The sequence below is a fragment of the Mus pahari genome, chromosome 21, assembly GCF_900095145.1.
Source record: "Mus pahari chromosome 21, PAHARI_EIJ_v1.1, whole genome shotgun sequence".
NCBI lineage: Eukaryota > Metazoa > Chordata > Mammalia > Rodentia > Muridae > Mus > Mus pahari.
Window position 1 is genome coordinate 18,548,565 of NC_034610.1, and position 15,793 is coordinate 18,564,357.

The 15,793-nt window shown below is 47.9% G+C and overlaps 1 protein-coding gene across 3 annotated transcripts in view; it reads right to left on the minus strand.

Moving 5' to 3' along the window:
- Nucleotides 1-12,444: 12,444 nt before the first annotated feature.
- Znf205 (zinc finger protein 205) overlaps nucleotides 12,445-15,793 on the minus strand; it is a 10,427-nt gene continuing 7,078 nt past the window's right edge. For 2 of the 3 annotated variants that reach the window (XM_029533089.1, XM_029533088.1), the window contains exons 6-7: nucleotides 14,227-14,328; nucleotides 12,445-13,976 (exon numbers count right to left, since the gene is read on the minus strand). In XM_029533089.1, coding sequence (XP_029388949.1) covers nucleotides 12,910-13,976; nucleotides 14,227-14,328 — 1,169 coding nt within the window. In that variant the 3' untranslated portion in view covers nucleotides 12,445-12,909. The remainder of the gene's footprint in view (nucleotides 13,977-14,226; nucleotides 14,329-15,793) is intronic. The other variant, XM_021221876.2, reaches the window with a different exon arrangement.

A 15,793-nucleotide genomic window follows, 5' to 3' on the forward strand; every position in this document is an offset into this window, starting at 1 on the left:
GATAACAGTCTTTCCAAATAGGGTCAGGAAACTGTTCCATAGCTGGATGCTGGGAGCTGATCCAAACTGCTGTCATCCCTGTATCCATCATTCCATCTAAATATTATCTCTTTGTTTGCTTCCTCTTTGACCAGAAGAAAGTTGTTTGTAAAAAATACCCAGACGAATATGAGGGCTGCCCATATTGGTCTTGCCAGATACATATGTTAGGATCATGGACCAATCACTTCTATCAACAACGCAAGGCCCTTCTTCTATATTCCATGGGTCTTCTTCTATATAGAAGACCCATGGAATCCCAGGTGGGAGACAGGAGTTGTCGGTAAGCTCTGCCATAAAAACCAAGCCAGGTCCCCAGTAAGTACTATCCGAATCCAGAGAAAATATGCCTCAATCGCCCAACCAGACCTGGACACTTTAAAGATTGCTGGTTATGCGTACCCCTGGAACTTATTCACAATTGCCACCTACAGCCTCTCTGGTGAAATGGCTGAGTAACCTTTTGCCAGCTGCCCTGACTCTGACATCGTCATGTTTCCATACCTTTCCTCTATCCGTCTCTTTGGCGTGGCAAGCTGTTTTCAGACCTCTGGGACACGTTCTGCAGGAACACTGAGCTCCTAGACTGCCATAGAACCATAACCCTTGATACCTCATCTCTGCCATAATGTCCTGCAGCCCAAAACATGTCAGTTCTTTGTGGCACTCAGACATATCATCGCCTACCCGCCAGCTGGTCAGGAGTCTGCACATAGGTATTCCTTTTCCTGGAACCGGGAGTAATCCAAGGAAACAAGCCCCTGCCAATCCTAGTTGTAAATATGATAGCTGCCCAACATAAGAGGGCAGTTCAGGTTGTGCCACTCTTGGTCGCTATGGGAATAGCCATAGGTGCTGGCACTGGAATTTCAGGGATAACAACTTCCATAACCCAATATGATAAATTCACTTCCAAGCTTACCATCCAGAAACAGATCGATTCTTTGGCAGCAGTGGTGCATCAGAACTGACAGGAGCTAGATGCCCTGACAGCTAAAGAAGGTGGTCTTTCCTGTTCCTCCAAGAGGAATGCTGTTTCTACGTCAACCAATCTGGGATAGTGAGAAATAAAAGCCAGGTCATGCAGAATTGCTGGGAACATGAGGCCTCCAATTCCTGGATTTTCAAAAACCCTACATGGAAGTGGGTGCACCCTTTCTTAACGCCTCTCCTAGTCATTTTCTTGGCATTATTATTTGCTCCCTGCCTTAATAATAGTGTTTATACATCCCTTCAATGACAAATACAAAAAAATCTAACTGTACTGGATAGTTTTGTGTGTCAACTTGACACAGGCTGGAGTTATCACAGAGAAAGGAGCTTTAGTTGGGGAAGGGCCTCCGTGAGCTGTAAGGCATTTTCTCAATTAGTGATCAAGGGGGAGGGCCTTGTGGGTGGGACCATCCCTGGGCTGGTAGTCTTAGATTCTATAAAAGAGCAGGCTGAGCAAGCCAGGGGAAGCAAACCAGTAAGAAACATCCCTCCAGCCGGGTGTGGTGGCGCAAGCCTTTAATCCCAGCACTCAGGAGGCAGAGGCAGGTGGATTTCTGAGTTCGAGGGCAGCCTGGTCTACAGAGTGAGTTCCAGGACAGCCAAGGCTACACAGAGAAACCCTGTCTCGAAAAAAAAAAAAAAAAAAGAGAGAGAGATCCAATACCCCCATTCCTCTTTCACCATCAGATTCTCACTCCCTCACCCTTTTTTTCTTCTCTTTATGGTAAGAAAAAGGGAGGTATGTTGACATCAGAAGTGAGCTTTTGAATCCAGTGATGATGTCACCCATAGGTGACAGGGACCCACACATCTGTTGCCATGGCAACCGCTATCCATTGGCCTGCCCACCCTCACCTGCACCATTGGTGCATGCTGTTACATCACGGCCTAAATAAAAGGCAGAGCCCTCTGACCTTCTCTCTCTCCTTCCTCATCACCCCTTGTCTCCCCTCCCCTACCCCAATAAACCTCTCTCCCACGGAACTGTGCTGGCCTGGTGTGATTTGATAACCACCATTCTAACATGGGTGAGTGTGTTTGTGTGTGTGTGAGTGTGTAAGTGTAGGCCAAAGGTCAATATTGTGTGTCTTCCTAATATTCTCTGTTTGGTCTGTTTTGAAACAGGGTCTTACTATACAGTCCTCTCTATATACAGCAGTGCATATAGATACAGCAGTGTAGTACAGGAACAGGAAAAGTTCACCCTAATGGCCCAAGCCCACAGGTGAGGCAGCACTAGTTACCCAATATCCACTACTTCCATGGCTCACACGTGTAGTGTTGAAAAGGAGACCTCGAAGTTAGAAGGTCTTCCTACACCTTTAAGGTGGAAGGAAGCAAACACAACCACGTGCCCTGAGCATATTCCCACCGCCTAGCATCACTTAAGGCATCACTTAGATTCTTTCCTCAGCGCTGGACACACACACAATAGTATAATGCTGTCCATACAGAAAAGAAAATCATGGCAGAGAGGTAGTGTGGTGTCCAAGACCCTACAGCCAGTGGGGCTGGCAATCCAGCCTGTTCTCTTGGTCTTAGAGTTTTGACTGCAGTAACATACTATCTTGACTTTTTAAAATGTATATGTAAGCACCGGGCGTGGTGGCGCACGCCTTTAATCCCAGCACTAGGGAGGCAGAGGCAGGCGGATTTCTGAGTTCGAGGCCAGCCTGGTCTACAAAGTGAGTTCCAGGACAGCCAGGACTATACAGAGAAACCTTGTCTCGAAAAACCTAAAAAAAAAAAAAAAAAAAAAAAAAATGTATATGTAATTGTGTTGAGTGTCTGATATATGTGTGGGTATACTTAGAATCCAGAAGTGGACCAAAAAACCAAAAAACAAACAAAAAAAGAATCCAGAAGTGGGCGTTGGATCCCCTGGACTAAAGTCACAGGTAGTGGTGAGCACCGGATGTAGGTGGACGGGCACTGAACTTGTGTCTTTTGCAAGAGCAGCTAGTGCTCTTAACTGATGAACTGTCTCTCTTCCCCCTTGCCCATCTTTAAATGAATAGTTTCCCCCTTGTCCATCTTTAAATGAATAAATAGTTCAGTAAATGAAGTATCTTAAGGTAGCACACACCTCTAATAGAAGAGGCAGAGGTAGGTGGTGTTTAAGTTTGAGGCCAGTCTTGTCTGCAGAGTGAGTTCCAGGACAGCCAGGACTACATGGGGGTGGGGGTCTTTGTGTTGATGCGTGATATTTGGATATTGCCATTTCCAAAATACTTTTCAACTTGGTAAATTCAAACTATTCACATTAAACACTGTCTATTTCTGTGATAAAACACCAGAAACAATGTAGGAAGGAGAGAGTTTATTTCAGCTTAGACTTCTCAGGTCACGTTCCATTGCTGAGGGAAATCAGGGCAGAAACTCCATAACAGAACAATAACCTGGAGTCAGAAACTGAGGTAGAGGCTATTTTGTAACTTTTAATTTTTTTAAATTTTTATTTATTTATTTATTTATTTATTTGGTGTTTTGAGACAGGGTTTCTCTGTATAGCCCTGGCTGTCCTGGAACTCACTTTGTAGACCAGGCTGGCCTCGAACTCAGAAATCTGCCTGCCTTTGCCTCCCGAGTGCTGGGATTAAAGGCGTGCGCCACCACGCCCGGCTCATGAATAATTTCTAATGGAATGGTTGCTGCACAAAATACTGACAGAAAGTTGGGTTATTTAACATTCCTATGGAAGAACCTTCCAGTGGTATCTCTTTAGTGGATGGCTATTACTCAAAGTAGGAACCGAGAAAGCAAACCATTACCTGTCTTTCTCATGCAAGGGTACTGAGAAAAACAATCTTTCAAGTCAGTTATTATTACAGGCCATGATTTTGGTAACAAGATGGTAAGGAAAGTCCAAGCTAAAGGACCCATTGGTTGAATTACCTTAAGTCTGTTATCATCCTCCATTTTCCTGATTTCTGTTTTACAACACACAGGGATTCCGTGGGTTGGCAGACTCTTCTATCTGTTGAGCCTCCGGCCGCTCTGTACCAGTTGTCCAAGGGCCTGCGTCTCTTCTTTGGGTATGGGCCACTGTTCTTGCCAAAGAGGCCAGTTTGATGACCATTTTAGGGGCAAGGCTGTTGGTATGTGAGCACTGCTCACTGGCTTGCTCCTTACGGCTTGCTCAGCCTGCTTTATTATAGCACACAGGACCACCAGCCCAGAGGGGGTACCAGGCACTGTGAGGTGTGCCCTTCCATATAAAGTACCAATCCAAAAATGCATTATAGGCCAATCTAGTAGGGGGTGTTTTCCCAATTTAGGTTCACTCTTCCAAAATAACTCAAGGTTGTGTCAGGTTGATGTAAAACCATGGCCCTCTCCTGTCTAGTTGTTTTGTTGGAATTTTTGCTATTTGGTTTCTGTGTTTAAAGACTTATTTGTGGGGTTGGTGAGATGGTTCAGCGGGTAAGAGCACCCAACTGCTCTTCCAAAGGTGCAGAGTTCAAATCCCAGCAACCACATGGTGGCTCACAACCATCCTTAACAAGATCTGACTCCCTCTTCTTATTTGTGTGTCTGTATGTCTGCTACACTGTAAGTGGTATTCAAGGAGCAAGAGAGAGCAATGAGCCTCCTGCTCCTGGATTGTAAGTTGCCCAGCATGGATGCTGAAAACCAAACTTAGTTCCTCTGGAAGCCCTCGGAACTGATTAGCCGATTTTCCAGCCCCAGCTGCTTGGTTTGGGGAATCTTTAAGACAGAGTCTCCTGTAGCCCAAGCTGGCCTAAAATTAGCTCTGCAACTACTTTTCTACTGTGCCAAACACTAGGGGCTGGGGAGATGGCTCAGCTAACACCTGTCTGTATCTCCTGTCCCAGGGGATCCGACACCCTCACACACACACATGCAGGCAAATCCCCAATGTACATATAATCATTTGTTTGTTTGTTTTTCGAGACAGGGTTTCTCTGTGTAGCCCTGGTTGTCCTGGAACTCACTCTGTACAACAGGCTGGTCTCAAACTCAGAAATCCACCTCCCGAGTGCTAGGATTAAAGGCGTGCGCCACCACTGCCCGGCAGATAACATTTTTTTAAAAGCACCATGACTATGGAAACTTATAAAGACAGTATTTAATGTGAGCATTCACAGTCCCAGTCTGTATCCATTATGGTAGGGGGCGTAACTGCAGACCGGTGGGCAGGCAGGCATGCATGCCTGCATTCTTGGGGCTGGAACAGCAGCTGAGAGCTTACATCCTGGTCCACCAGTAGGAGGCAGAGAGGAGAGACAGACAGAGACAGACATTCAGAGAGAGGCAGAGAGAGAGACAACTGACAGAGACACAGAAACAGAAAGACAGAAGGGGGAGACAGAGAGAGAGAGAGAGAAGAGAGAGAGAGAGAGAGAGAGAGAGAGAGAGAGAGAGAGAGAGAGAGAGAGAGAGAATGGTGTAGTGTAGAGCGGTGAGCTGCGCACAGACAGCCTCCTTGTTCCAGATGAACACCTTCTGTCCCTTAGAGTCACTGGGGTTCCAGGCCTGTGCTCAACCCAACAGTGTAGGCTTTTGAATCTTCACTAATGAGCCATTTCTCCAGTCCCAGTAGGAGCCTCACAGCTAGATTTTGTTTGTTTGTTTGCTTGTTTTTGGGAGGGATTGTGCGTTTGCTGGCTGGCTTGTGCATTTGTTTCATATTTTACATTGATCTGGGGAGTGAGCATAGAGGTCAGAGAACGACCTTTTCAGGAGTCAGTTCTCTACTTTCATTCTGTGGTCCTGGGGCCAGACCTCATCCCTTAGGATGGACAGCAAGTGCTCTTACCGCTAAGCTACCTCAGCAGCCCATCTTTTGAACTTTTTCCTTTGAATTGATATTTTATGTGCAAACTTCCAAATATAAAGTACTTACAGTGAAATCTTTTAGTCTTCTCTTACCTGCATCTCATTCTAGAAATAAGCAGTACCACCTACTGCAGACAGGTTACACACACACAAAACACTAAGTAGACCCTTTTATGCTCTGCTGGATCCGCACATCCATCTTCCATCTCCTCTGCCTCAGTTTTTAAGATTCAAGCCCTTAGGGCTTTTGCAGAGGCCACACGAAACATCGGCCGTTTGAAAAGTATCATTGGTTCTTTTTCTTTTGTTTTCCATCGGAAAAAAAATGCAAAGAAGAGAACTCACTCTTGAGACACAGAGGTTTCTCTGTGTAGCCCTGGCTGTCCTGGAACTCACACTGTAGACCAGGCTGACCTCGAACTCAGAAACCCACCTGCCTCTCCTTCCCGAGTGCTGTGATTAAAGACATACTCCACCACTGCCCAGTGAGAACTCACTCTTATGGCAGTGAGCAAACACACACACACACACACACACACACACAGCCTCCGCCCGTGGGTAAGAACATGCCATTTACAGTAGCAGAATAAAAGGCGGGTGTCTGGGTGCCTACAGAAGGGCCCAAAAGGCACTGAAAGAAAGAGGCTATTGAGAGGCCCGCCAGGCGGTTTTTCCAACTCTGAGAAGCTATGTCGACTGGAGCTGGTCGGACCAGGCCCTCCGGCCGCGGCCACAAGGTGGCAGTGTCGGCCACGCTCTCGCGCAGCCGCGGGGCCAGCATCTTGCAAGTGTCAGGGCTGCCTTGATGTTGAGAGATTAGCCCTCTCCTACAGATCTTGTGTCCTCTGACCTATTAGATTTTGGAAGCCTTTTTTTTTTTTTTTTTTAAATCAGGGTTCTGAGAAGAAAACAGAGGAAGTCACGCAGTGCTGTGGTTTGGTTGAACACTGCCTGTGATGGGTTCTAAATTCTAAGACAGCCTTTTGGAATTCAAAAAATCCAATTTCCATTAAACACTCCCCCAACCCCATCACCTTGACAGAATCTATCCTTGAGATAGCCCAGAGGCAGAGAACCAAAAGAAGTTGGGGCCGACCTTCAATCCCTATCAGCCTGGTTTTCAGAGTCTGTTGCAAAACCACACCAGATAACCTGCATTGCTTACTCACTGTTGGGCACAGACATGATCGTTTCTATTCCTGACCCAGCCCTGCACCACCGATGGAATCTCCAGGGCCAGTACAGAAAGAGGCTGTGATGAGAAACGTCTGCCTACCCACAATGTGGACCTGTGGAGGGCAGTGTTAAGCCACTGACGCCCATCCTTCATTATCTGCCACAAAGGAGAGGCTCGAGAAGAAGGAAGGACCCGTGAGATGGCTTACCAGGTAAAGACAACTGGCGCCTTGCTCTATCCCTGGCACCCACGTGGTAGGAGGAGAAAAGAGGTTCTGGTAAGTTGTCCTCTGAGCCACACAGAGAGTGAGACAAAGACGAGACACACAGAGAATAAAAATTATAAAAACAAATTTGGTCAGGTGGTGGTGGTGCATGCCNTTAATCCCAGCACTTGGGAGGCAGAGGCAGGTGGATCTCTGAAAGTCCAAAGCCAGCCTGCTCTACATATCGGGCTCTAAGACAGCCAGAGCTACATACGGAAAACTTGTCTCAAAAAAACAACAACAACAACAACAAAAAAAAAAAAACAGAACCCAAATTCATAGTCAGGTCAGGGTGCTTATCAATTCTGCAGGAGACTCCTTGAGGCGGGTGGGGGCCTGGTACCAGCCTCTCCTGGCTGTCTTCATCCCCAAGGTCCCAGATTCTTCTGCATCCAGGTCATTTCATAGGTTCATGACTTTGCCTCTTATCCGCCTCAGTGAATGCTGTTTAAACAGATAAGGATCCAGGCCATAAAAGATTGTAATTACCTGTTCACTGGAAAAATTAACCTTGAACAAACACAACTCAGATGTCTGGAGGTTAAATGACATACAGTAATGTCACAGTGGATCTCTGCCACTAGGAGCCTTTGATGGTTCACAAGAATGTGAGCCACACTAACAGAGAGATTCTGGGTTGGAGAAATAGCTCAGTCTGTTAGGCTGTCACACAGAAAGCTCCAGTCCCAGTGAGAGATTCTATCTCATAAAAACGACATCTGAGGTTGATTTCTGGCATGAACACACATATACACACACAGGCACATGCACGCACATACCAGCAAAAAATGCAACTGTGACCACTGAAAGACCGACCCCCTGATCTGTGCCATGCATACGAAATCAGAAAAAACTGGGAAATCTATTGGATGTTTTCAGCTAACATATGATGATCCACAGACTACAGCTAGAGCCAAGGTTAAGCCAACAAGTGTTTGGTTAGTGGTGATGGTTTGAGTTTGTTGTGATTGTTTAAAGTCTCAAATTACTTCTTTTTTTTTTTTTTTTTTTTTTTGTAGAATCGCCTACATAGTCCTGGGTGGCCTGCAACTTACTATGCAAACAGGCTGGCCTGGAATTCACAGATATCCATCTGCCTCTGCCCCAGGAATGCTGGGATTAAAGGTGTGTGCCACATGCCCAGCCACTTTAGTATTTATCCATAAGCTATATATTTTTTTTTTTATTTTTTTATTTTTGGTTTTTTTGAGACAGGGTTTCTCTGTGTAGCCCTGGCTGTCCTGGAACTCACTTTGCAGACCAGGCTGGCCTTGAACTCAGAAATCCGCCTGCCTCTGCCTCCCAAGTGCTGGGATTAAAGGCATGCACCACCACGCCTGGCCATAAGCTATATTTTAAGGAGTACGCACTCATCTTACTTGGCATCACTTATGAGTTGAATTTAAAGCAATCCATTGATTAGCACGCCAGCTTTCCCTTCCTTTAAGGTGACTCTGCCTTAAACAGGTTTTGTTCTATTTCAATGTGTTACTGTATATGTCTGTACAGAGATAGAGAAAGCACTTCCAGGACTATGGAGACAGCTCAGCCGTTAGCAGCACTAGCCACTTTTCCAGAGGATCTGGGATCAATTTTCAGCACCCACTAGCTGCTTACAACTGTCTGTAACTCCACTTCCAGGGCTCTGATGCCCTCTTCTGGCCTCCATCCACATCAGGCATGCACGTGGTGGGGACATGTATAATGACAAATATTCATACACATAAGAAAGAAAATTTCGAGAGCCTGCTGGTCAGTCAACATGGGAACCACAACTGGGGGAGTGAGGATGGTTATAGGAAATGCAGAAAGAAGATTCAAGAGGCAGGTGTGGGAGGACCTGTGGCTGATACCATGGCAGCAGTGAGTGTGTTTCCTCAGGATCTTTTAAAGGCAAGGAACACAAAGCATGATCAATTCCAGGAAGATAAACAATGACCGCAAATCCTTACCTGGAAGTTTATGGTACACACTATCTGTTTGACTAAGGCTGCTTCCTCCAGGCTAGGACAGTCTCTCAAGAACATATATGTAAGGGGAGGAACTTGGTAGAGTGTAACGCACACCTTAATTGAAAATAAAGATAGCTGTCGGCAGACTCATTCATGATTAAAAGAAAGACGTCAGTCAAAGTTATCTCTGGAAGTGTTCCCCCAAATGCTACCTTTATTCCCAATACTTAGTACGCAGAAGCAGGCTGTTCTCTATGAGTTCAATGGCAGCCTGGTTTACATAGTGAGTTCTAAGTCAGTCGGGACTATGTAGAGAAAAACTGTCTCCAAAAAAATCATCATCATCATAACAAGAAGGAAGAGGACGAGAGAGGAGGAAAGGAGAAAGGAACGAAGGAAAGGAGGGAGGGAAGTAAAGAGGAGGGAAAGATCACACTTGGAATTTTTTTTTTCTTTTTTAAAACAGAATTTCTCAGTGTAGCCCTGGCTGTTGTGGAACTTGCTCTGTAGACCAGGCTGGCCTCAAACTCAGAGATCCGTCTGCCTCTGCCTCCCAAGTGCTGGGATTAAAGGCTGTGCCACCAGTGCCTGGCAAATAAATGTATATTTCTATAATCAGCTGGTATTTTACTAAAGAATATGCCAAACTCGAATATGAATATACACATCCTGTAATGAAATGCACAAACCGTTCAAAGACAAAATTTAAAATATATCCGAATCTAGCCGGGCGTGGTGGCACACACCCTTAATCCCAGCACTTGGGCAGCAAAGACAGGCAGATTTCTGAGTTCGAGGCCAGCCTGGTCTACAGAATGAGTTCCAGGACAGACAGGGTTATATGGAGAAACCCTGTCTCAAAAAAAAACAAAAACAAAAACAAAAACAAAACACATATGTGTGTGTGTGTGTGAAAAACCTATATATATGTGTGTGTGTGTGTGTGTGTGAAAAACATATACATATGTTCAGAGTATAGATAGATAGATAGATAGATAGATAGATAGATAGATAGATAAATGCAAACTGGGTCTAGTAGCATACACCTGTAATCCCAGCACGTGAAAGGCATAAATTCTATAGTCCAGTCTGGTATCTACATGGCACGCGTTTCAGGCCAGCCATGGCTACATCCCTAGCTGGCGAGGCACTAGAGGGAGTCAGTGGTTCATCTATGGACCAGCCTGAAGAACTGAAAACCGGACCAGTTCCTAACAGTAGCCGGAACTGTCGTCTGGGGGGGTGGGGGGGCGGGAAAAGGGAAAGTTGCTAGGACTCGCGTCGGCAGTGATTGACCTGTTTGTTTGTTTGTTTGTTTGTTTGTTTGTTTTTTGCGCCCATCTCCCTCGCAACCGACCGGCTGAGGACAGCGAGGGACAGGGCCTCTGGTGTGGAAAAAGCACCATCAGATTCGTGACCTGTTGCCAGCGGAAAATTCTGGGGAGCTGTCCTAGACCAGAGCTGTGTCCACATCTCCACCTCCGCCGGGCAAAACCAGCTTTCACCAGGACCCTGAACGGGAAGCACATAAGAAACCCTGTTCGATCGCTCCTCGCTAGGGCTCTGCTCTCAAAATTACACTAGTAAACCAGGCATTCAGCAGGGGCCCGTGAGCCCCCGGAACTTCACCCCGACATCAAGACTCGTGTCCTTTCACGACACCCAATCATCCACCAAATCATCAGTTTCTTTCATGCCAACATTAGAGACCCGAGGCGCTGCCACTTCGTCTTATTTGTTCTTTGTTAAAGGTGCCCGTTTCTTCTGAAGATACTCTTGTGTAATCTGTCCCTGCCCGTCACTACACATCCAAATGCACCAAGCACACAGCTCAAGGAGCTGAAGTCACAGCCAACAAGACCCACTGTGCAAGAGTGTCAGTATGTTGTTTCCGTGGATTTAACACGTCTCTGCAAGTAGCCCCCGCCTTTATTAAGTGGTTCCCGGGGGGTGGGGCATTTCACAGGAGAGAGCCCCTCAGCCCTCACACTGAGCCACACAGAGATTCCAGTGCTGTCTGAGTGACAGTTGTCAGCGCACACAAACCAGGGGTAGCAGTCTGTCTTTCTGGCCTCTTTTTGGGAAATAACCATTCAACCAGGTGTGGTAGTGCACACCTGTAATTCTTGCATTTGTGGGGCAGAGGTAGGATGACCAGTCATTCAAGGTCATCTTTGACTCCACAGCGAGGTCCAGGCCAACTACAGATACTTGAGATCCTGTCTAAATAAATCATTTTTTTCCAGACAGGGTTTCTCTGTGTAGCCCTGGCTGTCCTAGAACTCTCTCTATAGACAAGGCTGGCCTCGAACTCTCCCTATAGACAAGGCTGGCCTCGAACTCTCCCTATAGACAAGGCTGGCCTCGAACTCTCTCTATAGACAAGGCTGGCCTCGAACTCTCTCTATAGACAAGGCTGGCCTCGAACTCTCTCTATAGACAAGGCTGGCCTCGAACTCAGAGATCCTTTTGCTTTTACCTCCCAAGTCTTGGGATAAATGGCATGTGCCGCCACCACCCAGCTAAATAAAACATCTCTTTATAAAGATTTAACATTTTTAAATTATGTGTGAGATATATGATAATTCTGTGCACACCTGTGCAGGTGCCTGCAGAGACCGGTAGGTATCGTCAAAACCTGGGCACTGGAGGCACTGGTGGTTATGAGCCAAAGAAGAGGCCAGGGCTCAGTGAGTGCCAAGCCCCCTTGGGACATGCCAGCTGAAGGGACTTTCTTCCCCCACTTCACAGTTTCAGAGGTAATTGGATTTCTTCAGGTTGGGAAACCTGAACTTAGACGCTTTTGTTTATAGACTTATGGTTCCAACTTGGTCTGGATGGTTTTCACCTCTATCCCAGTACCTGGACGGTCGAGGCAAGGAGCACCCTTACATAGCTAGTTCATGCTACCCTAGGTTACAGGAGAGCAGGTCTCAAACAACAAAACCTGGGTGAGATGACTCAGTAGGTAGAGATGCCTACTGACAACTGGAGTTACACACATGGTATAGGATGAATACTATGAGTTGTCCTCTGACCTCAACATCCATACACGCGTTTAGATACCAACAACAACCACAAAAATTATTATTATTATTATTATTAATTTTGTTTTGGTTTTTGAGACAGGGTTTCTCTATGTAACAGTCCTTGCCATCCTGCACTCACTTTGTAGACCACATTGGGCTCGAACTACAGAAATCCACCTGCTTCTGCCTTCTGAGTGCTGGGATTAAAGGAGTGCGCCGCCACACCCGACTCAAATATTAATTTTTTTTAAAGGGTCCTAATGTTCCAGAATAGACATCTGACAAAAGAAACTGTGACCCAAGTCAAGGCTGGGGAAGAGATGCTTCCCAGGCCAGCCGACAGTGGTGACTCAGGGTTACCTGAACGAGGACGCCTGGTAGAACCAAGAGCTACTAGATGCTCAGAGACCAGCCCAAGCACCAGGCACACAGAGCCAAGGGCACAGCTTGAAATCCAGGCCTTTAATCTGCAGCTAGAGTGCACGCCCTTCTAGCCCTGGCTCCTCCCACGTTACCATGCTCACCTGTGCCTGAAGTGGCATCTTGCCTTCCGGGTCCTCACCCCACTGGCTAAGACTCAGCGTCTTCCCAGGGCCCTAGCATCAGCGGGGCTGTCCCAGCTTCCCTGGGTGTTCTCACTGCTCTCTCAGGCTTCTAAGTGGGAGCGGGTGGGGGTGCCGTGAGCGCCCCCGCCGCCGCCGCCGCCGCCGCCGCCCCCAGCATGAGCATGGCCAGAGCCTTGGGTCCAGTGGTGTGGATCTTCTCGTGCCGGTGCAGGTTGGAGCGGCGGCTGAAGCTCTTACCGCAAAGTGGGCAGGAGTAGGGCCGCACACCACGGTGGGTGCGTTGGTGGGCAGTGAGGTGCGAGCTGTGGCTGAAGCTCTTGCCACAGTCGAGGCAGTGGTAGGGCTTCTCACCCGTGTGCGTGCGATTATGTGCGATGAGATTGGAGCGCTGGCTGAAGCACTTGCCGCACTCCGGGCATGGGTAGGGCTTGACGCCGGTGTGGGTGCGCTGGTGCGTGACCAGGGCGGAGCTCTGGGTGAAGCACTTGCTGCAGACAGGGCACTTGTGGGGCTTGGCGCCGGTGTGAGTGCCCTGGTGTGTGACTAGGTCCGAGCGGCGGGTGAAGCGCTTGGCACAGCGGTCGCACACGTAGGGCTTCTCACCGGTGTGGATGCGCTGGTGCTGGATCAGTGTGGAGTGGTGGCTGAAGCTCTTCCAACACGAGGGGCAGGTATAGGGCTTCTCGCCCGTATGGATGATCTGGTGCTGGATGAGGTGTGAGCTGCGGCCGAAGCGCTTGCCACAGTCCGTGCAGGTATAAGGCTTTTCGCCCGTGTGCGTGCGCCGGTGTGTCACCAGGTGCGAGTGCCAACTGAAGCCCTTGCCGCACTGCTCGCATTTGTATGTCTTCTTGCCCATGTCACCGTCGGGTACCAGACCCTCTTCACCACTTTTCAGGGTCTCCCCCCCCTCACTGGGTTTCTCTGGACCGCTGTCCTCCGGGGTCTTGAGAGGACGTGATTCAGATGGGGCTGGCTTTAGCTGACTACCTTTCCCGGTGTCTCTGGTCACCTTTGTACCTGGGCTACTAGCCACCTGCTGACCACACTTTGGGTCTTCCCCCGGGGCCCACCTGGCCCTAGTCCTTATGGATTGTGTGTCCTCTAGGGTCGCCACGGCCAAGGCTGGAACTACCTTCCCCACTTCCACGGCTCCTGTAAAAAGAAAGGCTGCCAGCTGAAGATAAACTTCTGGAGAGCCCACAGAATGAGAGGGCAGAGCTAAAAACACAAACAAACAAACAAACAAACCCAGGAGCTAGACTTGGGAGACAGGAACAAGCAAGGGGAAACTAGGGGACCCCTCAAGGCAATTGCCACCCTCTAGCAGTAGAGAGGTCTAGGGACCCTTGCATGCATGTCCACAAGGGGATCCCCAAACCTTAGCTTTGGCTAAGGCCCTCACCTGAACCAAGGCCTCTCCTCTCCTCAGCTCCTGTGATCCTGCTTGCCGCCTGGCCCTTCCCCTGACCTTGGGGGACCCAGAAAGGTCTGCTGAAGGGAAACCCTGTCCAGAAAGAGAGGCTGAGTCTCTGGGACTGCCCCGCAGTACAATAATCCCCCAAGCCAACTCCACCCATCACGGTCCATCTCTGCCCCTACTCAACTCTCTAAGGCAAAAGGGGAAACCTTTGGCCCCAGAAAGCTAACGCAGAACAAGCCAGCACCCGGGAAGCTGGGAGGATACTGAGCCCAAGCCCTGCCTAGACTATATGGTGAGACTCTCTCAATAGATAAGGAGGCAAAATTTTTAAAATTCCATAATTGTGACATAATTGTGGAATTTCATTTAGGAGTTTAAGGTCATCCTCAGCTATAAAATGAGTTCAAGACTAGCCTGGGCTACCTGAGACCCTGTTCTCAAAAAAAAAAAAAAAAAAAAAAAAAAATTAAGTAAATATGTGAGAGCCCCCAAGTCCCATCTCTAGCACCACATAAAAGTAAAGTAAAATAAAGCAAGTCCCTTTGGTGACAGTCCGTCCTCTCAGAGCTTGGCTGGCCCTTCCTCTGTGTCCCTGAGCAAGTAACTGAACTCATGAGAGAGGAGCAGACGGCTCAGCTCGGCTGGGCTCTTCTCGGCTGGCTCGGCAGGAGCACTTTCCTCGTCATGGCAGACAAGCAGTGGGCCCAGAAGAACGAACCACAGAAGTCCACCTTACTCCTGCACTTGCATTTGGGAAATCAGGTCTCAGGCAGAGAGGCTGGGACACTGACAGCCACAGGACTGATACGCTGTGTCCCTGAGAGATTTCCTATAGTCAGTAAGAGTGGAGAGCTGTGACTCCCATGCCTCAAGGGAGGAAAGGAATTTGCTAGGTCGATTGTTGGTTTGAGCCCTGGCAAATGCTAACAGTGGCTGGTAAGAAACCTAAGATAATTACAGGAGTGGATGGGGTCCTGAGTGGGGGACTGATGTCTCAGGAGGACCACCCCAGTCACTGACAGAACTGCCAAGGCGGCGCGGCTGGAAAGATCGTTCAGTCGAGTGCCTGCTAGCAAAGAATATGTGAGGATCTAAGTTCCACCCTTAGCAACCACATTAAAAGCCAGACACAGTGGCAGTGTTTGTAGTCCTAATGATGGGTGGGGTATGGAGACCTTGGAGCCCCATGGCTATCAAGTCTAGACAACTTTGTGAGTTCCTGACCAATGAAAGGCCCAGTCTCAAAAAACAACCAAACAAACAAACAAAACAAAGTAATTTTAATCCCAGTAACTTTAAAGTAGCTTTAATTCCAGCATTGAAAGGCAGCCTGAAGCCTGGTCTACAAAGTGAGTTCCAGGACAGCCAGGGCTACAGAGAAACCCTGTCTTGAAAAATCAAAAATCAAAACAAAAACAACTCACCACCATCAAGAAAACATGGAAAGCATCTGAAGAGTCAAGACTCAAGGCTGACCTCTGGTTCTCTCTCTCTCTCTCCCTCCCTCTCTCCTTCTCTCTCTCTCTCTCTCTCTCTCTCTCTCTCTCTC